At 48.6% G+C, this 6,189-nt stretch overlaps 1 protein-coding gene across 1 annotated transcript; it reads left to right on the forward strand.

The window, feature by feature from the left end:
• Positions 1-2,123: 2,123 nt before the first annotated feature.
• Positions 2,124-5,857, forward strand: CFAP20 (cilia and flagella associated protein 20). The gene is made up of 6 exons (XM_070953105.1): positions 2,124-2,387; positions 2,557-2,636; positions 2,792-2,903; positions 3,085-3,273; positions 4,679-4,789; positions 5,449-5,857. The coding sequence occupies exons 1-6, from the start codon at positions 2,304-2,306 to the stop codon at positions 5,452-5,454; spliced, it is 582 nt and encodes a 193-aa protein (XP_070809206.1). The 5' UTR covers positions 2,124-2,303; the 3' UTR covers positions 5,455-5,857.
• Positions 5,858-6,189: the final 332 nt, after the last annotated feature.

Raw genomic sequence — 6,189 nt, forward strand, 5'->3', positions numbered from 1 at the left:
CTTATTTTTCTCTGCCTGGGAAGAATGAGAATGAAAATACTCAGGCTGGTTGAAGCAGCCCATATTTGTGTCGATTTTGAAGTGTTTCATAATCTAGGCGGCTAGAATGATGGGGCACTTTGCAAGGTTTGTGCACTCTCGGAACATTCAGGAAGGTTGCAAGACTTCAGCCTTTTCACCAGCTCTTTGCTCCCAGGGCTTAGAAGCAGCACAAAGAGGATAGCTTACAACCATCCACTTGGTCAAAGTTAAAACAGCACTAAAATAAGTGACTTACAACTGATTTTCCCAGTTAATGACCATTGCAGCATCTCCATGGTCATGGGATCAAAATTCAGACGCTTGATGACTGACTCATATTTATGACAGCTGCAGTGTCCCATGATCCCCTTTTGAGATCTTCTGACAAGCAAAGTCAATGGGGGAGCCAGATTCACTTAACAACCAGGTTACTAACTTATCAACTGAAGTGATTCACTTAACGATATGGCAAGGAAAGTCATAAAATGGGTGAAATTCACTTAACAACTGTCTCAGTTAGCAACAGAAATTCTGGGTTCAGTTGTGATCATAAGTCAAAGAGTTCCTGTAAAGAAGATACAATTTTTGTATCAAGGCAGATGAGACCCTCTGCTTTAGGGTACCTGTTCAAGCAGTGCATTTGCAAAACTAGCAGCTGGAAGCAAAGCTCTCAGGTGCCATCAGTCCCAGTATAACATCTGTTGTATCCTATTTATTTTCCTAATGGAAATAGAAATTCATGGAAAGTTGTACTCTGTTGCCTTTGTGAGTCTGGGCTGTTTCTGCAGAACTCACAACCATGCTGTCACCTGCAGGAGTGGCCCCATAGAAAACTTCAGCAAAGGGACCTGCATCTTTTAATAGAAACCAATGGGTTCGGTCCTCATTGGGGCTAGAAACACTTAATTTGAAAGGAGGGCCCATCTCTGCTTGCTTTGATGCTCTCTGGGCTTGCTTGCTTGTTTGCTTGCCTTGACCAGGTAAGGTTATAGCTCAGCTGTGTATCCTCAGGCAGCATAAGCTGCTGCAAATAAGAAGAAGGGCTGCTTCAAATTCCTTCAAATTAAAGAGAAAACCGCACCAGGAATAGAAATTATAGTGGAGGCCAATCTGCAAGGACTTTTGAAAGCCACCTCGTAATCAGCCTGAATATCTGGCAGCAGTTCTGCTTGCCTGGTTGCTCCAGTGCAGGCGTTGAAGGAGATGCCCCTGCAAGGCCTCTGCCCGTTCCAAGTGCCCTGGCAGGAAATGAAGTCACGGAAAGTCAGGATTGGGCCCAACCAAGCACCCTTAACATCGGCAAGAGACAAAAGCAGCACCCCCCTCCCCCCTGCATTGGCAGTTGTTTCTGTGACCCAGGCAGGGTTTCCTCACCACCTTAGGAGCTTTTGCTGCCAACATTATTTCCATTGACAAAAATGGATAACATCATGTTGAGTTGTCCTAGATCCAGCCTGGCAGCAGGCACAAATGTGCTTTGAATGTCCCAGTGGATGTGAAAGGGATGTTGCTACCTTAGACCAGGGGAGTCGGTCCAACGTGGCACGGAGGGAACCATAAACTCCTGAGCGGGTCTTTCATTGGAAACTTGCTGTGGCCACAATGCCTGGCTCTGCCCAAACCCCGCAGCTTTCCAGACGGAAGGTTGAGCTGGCAGCTGGATTGCTCCTTCCGTGGAGTGTGGCCACAGCCTGGGATTCCTGGGTGCCCGGGGTCTGATCATGCCACCCCTGAGCCTCCAGAACTGGAGGCAGCCAATTCGGAAGGCCCCAAAGGTCACAGCAGGACATTCCAAGGACGGAGCAATACTTTTTTTCTTCGCTGCAGTTGCATCTGTTGCCTTCCTGGGAGGGGCGCCTAGATGACCTCTAAGCCCCTTCTGGAGATCCATTCTGATTTCCTCCTGCTGTGAATCCACCTGGAGGGCGCCGGGTTGGGGAATCGTTTTAGAGGCCCGGCAGCCCCGCCTTTCGGTTCCGGGGAACCCTCCCCCTTTCTGAATTTCAGGGGCGGGGTTTGTGAGCCCCTCGCCCCGCCCCTGGTTGCCGCGGCGACAAGAGGTCTCCGACAACACAGGGCGGGAGGCAAAACGAGTCCCGTTCGAAAGTAGTCCGTCCCCTGGCGACGGGGCACCGCTTGAAAGCGGCCGGCGCCGGCGGAGCGGTTTCTTGGGCGCGTGTCTCCCTCCGCGCCGGGGCCTCGGCGTGAGGGAGGCGCGCGCGCGGCGGCTGACAGGCGGCCGGTCCTGAGGCGCCCTGCGGAGCAGCCCCCGCGGCGACGGGATGTTCAAGAACACCTTCCAGAGCGGCTTCCTGTCCATCCTCTACAGCATCGGGAGCAAGCCGCTGCAGATCTGGGACAAGAAGGTGCCGGCCGGCGGCTGGGCCTGGCGGGGAAGGGCCTCCTCGGCCTCGCCCGCTTTGCGCGGCCGCTTGAGCGGGGCGGGGAGCCCGAAGGCGCCGGGCGGAGGGCTGGGCAGGCCGCGCGGGGGTCCGGCCAGGCGGGCGACGGTTGCTCCTCTCGCTTCCCTCGCAGGTGCGGAACGGCCACATCAAGCGAATCACCGACAATGACATCCAGTCGCTGGTGCTGGAGATCGAGGGCACCAACGTCAGGTAGGCGGCGGCGGCGGCTGACCGGCCCCGAAGGCCTTTCCGGGAGGAGCTGCCTCGGGACTTCTCTGCTGGCTCCCACCGGCAGGCCTGGATGTCGCCGTTGGGGGATGGGGGGGGGCCGGGGGTCGCCAAAGGCCGCTCTCTTCCCTCCGCAGCACCACCTATATCACGTGTCCTGCTGACCCAAAGAAGACGCTGGGGATCAAGTTGCCGTTTTTGGTGATGATCATCAAAAACCTGAAGAAGTACTTTACTTTCGAAGTGCAGGTTGGTGTGCAGCGTTGTCCAGAGGGTGACAGCCAGAAGGAGCAGAATCCTGGCTCCCCCCTGGGGATCTTAGTGGCTTCACACACCCACCCCGGGGCTGGGGGGGGGGTGTCCGGCTGCCCTTCATCTTACTCCTCCTCAATGGCATCCCCATACTAGCAGAAGGGTCTCCTTCTCTTAGGTGCTGGATGATAAAAATGTGCGCCGACGGTTCCGTGCCAGTAACTACCAAAGCACCACCCGGGTCAAGCCTTTCATCTGCACCATGCCCATGCGCCTGGATGATGGCTGGAACCAGATCCAGTTCAACTTGTCGGACTTCACTCGCCGGGCCTACGGCACCAACTACATTGAGACCCTGAGAGTCCAGGTAGAGAGTTTGAGGGCCGAAAGCTTCCCGGGCTGTGATTAATTCCTAGTGATGCCAATGAAGTTACTTCTCCTTAAAAAGGTTTGGTATACCAAAGGGGGAGGGGGCCAGGAAAAGAAGAAAAACATGTCTCTCTGGAGAGCTGGTCCTCCTGACTGTTGGGTAATCGGATAATTCTTCCAATCAAGTTGTGTTATAAAATATATTCTGTAGCAATTTCCTTTGTCCTGTTAATTTCACAAACTAAAAAAGCATACTTTTATTAAAGCCAAGGAATCTTCTGAGCAAAACTATAGGAGAGAACATTTGTTTTAAGGAACTACAGCCTCTTCATATGAGCCAATGTTGGGTTTTGATGGCATTTTCAACAGTTATTTGAATTCCCAAAATATCAAATTGACACAAAATAATGAGGTTCTGTTATTTCCTGTTAAAAAATTTACCAATAATGTAAGATGGACCACCTAAAATTTCATTTATTGCTTCAAACGGCTTTGATATTTTTTAAAAAATACTAATATCTAATTTTAATTCAAGATACTCTTTTCCTTAGGAATGTTTAAAAGGTTTTATAATCATTATTCTTTTACAAAAGCAAAAGTGAGAATGGGCTCATAACTCCCATTTTTCTTTTTACAAAGAAATGTACCATAAGATGATCCTCTATTTTCTTTGTGGTTTAATTTGTCTTTGGGCACACTACAGTACAGTTACACATCAACCCCAGTTTGACCTTTAGGCTGAATTAAAACAGGGGAACGGATCCAAATTTGGAATAGCAGCCCATGCAGAACAAATGAGAGTGAATAGCTCAGTTGATAGGATTAGGCATAAATGTTTGTTATTGGAGGATCTGTAATTTGTCAGGGAACACAGAACGCCCCTTTCTTTCTGTAAAAAAATCAGGCAATTATAACATCTTTTGATAGCGATGAGTCAGCAACTTCAGAACTTGTCAACACTGAAGGATCTAGGCTTTTCATCAAAGGACATTTCCAGTGAGTTTTGTGCAACTTCTCAGCATGGATATGGGTAGAAGAAACCCTTGAGTGGAAAAGAAGTTCTTTGCACTCAGGAGCTCTGGGTCCATCTGAAAGGGAGCTCTTGGGCAGTGGATCTGCACGACTGCCACTAGAAGCTCACTAGGTAGTTGAGCCTTGTAGGGAAGTTCAAAAGGCCATGATTGTTGAAACTATTGTTTGCATAAGCCCTCTAACTATCCAGAAGTAAAGGTCCAGATTGGAGATGCCATCCAATAAATAAATAGTCCTTTGCCTGCTTGATTTTGTTCTCCAGGAATTAGGCTGTAAAAATTTGATAATTTGGTTTGAATGAAACGCCAGGCCATTTTTAGATGGTAGGATTGGAAGTATTGCTGCATCTTCAGATATGATTTCCTTTTCAGATCCATGCAAACTGTCGCATCCGCAGAATTTACTTCTCTGACAGACTTTACTCTGAGGACGAGCTTCCTGCTGAGTTCAAACTTTACATTCCTGTCCAGAACAAGGCAAAGGTGAGCAGGTGGGGGATGGATGGGATGTTCTGTTCCGTGAAGAGTCCTACAACTACAAGTTTCATTAGGGCAGTTGTGGATGAGAGACCCATATTTGCATTTGGTGCTCTTAGCAAAAATGTCTGAGGCCAAGAAATTGCTTGCTCTCTATGGAGGATGGTGTCTTGCTTGTGTTCCCAAAATAAATTCTGGAAAGGCTCCCTCTGCCAATGTTCAAGCACTGCTCAGTGCAGGAATTCACTCGGAAGCATCTCCCCAGAGAAATGGCTGTCTAGTCCCCGAATGAAAAAGAGACCACACTTCTCTTAGTCTCCCCTTTGAGCTGCTCTTCCTGTTAGAATGTTTTTCTAGCATTCAACATTTGAAGGAGGCATTTTAGTAAAGGAGTTGGTCTCTCACAGTCTGTGGGCACTGCTGCTGTTGTGAGAATGCACAGCTCAGGGGCCCTGAGAGGTTTAGGGAGCCCAGCAGGTTCCCCCTCAGCAGGCCACATTTCAAACCCCAGTTTCATTGTGGTTGAGCACCATGTTCCCAACAAATCCTGTCTTGTGTTTCTAGAGATGTATGCTGCCCAAAGAGTTGACTTTTTCTGTCCAAGTAAAAGATTGCTACGTGTATATTGAATAACATTGTCTCTTTGCACATGTTGCCCAATGCAGCAATGATGGCGTGATGGGAAGCCTCCGGCAGAAACAATGTGAAGATGCTGATGGAAGAGTATTTTTTTTTAATTAGAAACAAAATGTAGGTGTGGATTTCCTTGAGTAACTATATTTAATAACAGTTGGTATCTGTGATGCTGGGACCAAACAAAACAAAATATATCATTGTTCCGTGTGAGAGATGGATCGGGCTCCACTTTGAAGTTGTGGATCACTCCTAGGGAGACCATGAATCGTGGAACTGATTTGCCTAGCAAGTGGAGGCTTTTGTTGAAGCAGTTCTGAAACCCTGGTGCCCTCACAGATGCCAGTGGTTTCCTTCTTTGCTGTCTCTGTGTTTGCCCCAAGTGCGTGTGAGCTACTCTTGTCCTGGAAGCTGCTATTAAATATTTGATTTTCTTTGTAAGGCTGTGCTTGGTCTCTCTTGGCCATTCGGAGCCAAAGGTTCCTCCCTGCCAGTGCAGTGTAAAAGCACAGGTTGACAGCTTCTCTGTACACCAAGGATAGGTGTAGAGTCCACAAATTAAACTGAACCATAATAGTTGGTCCATAAATCATGCTAAGCCACAATACATTTTTGCTTCTTGCTATGTGTCCCTCCTGAGCAACAGAAATGGGCATTTTATTGATTGGAAAAGCAAAGGCAGCCTTTGTCTTTGAGGAGACCTAATGGGCAGGGCTGCTTCCAGTCCCTCTAGAACAGTGATGGCTAACCTTTTTGCCGTCATGTGCCAAAAG

The sequence above is a fragment of the Pituophis catenifer genome, unplaced genomic scaffold (genome assembly GCF_029215685.1).
Source record: "Pituophis catenifer annectens isolate HBS135680 unplaced genomic scaffold, rPitCat1.0.hap2 SCAF_13, whole genome shotgun sequence".
Taxonomy (NCBI): domain Eukaryota; kingdom Metazoa; phylum Chordata; class Lepidosauria; order Squamata; family Colubridae; genus Pituophis; species Pituophis catenifer.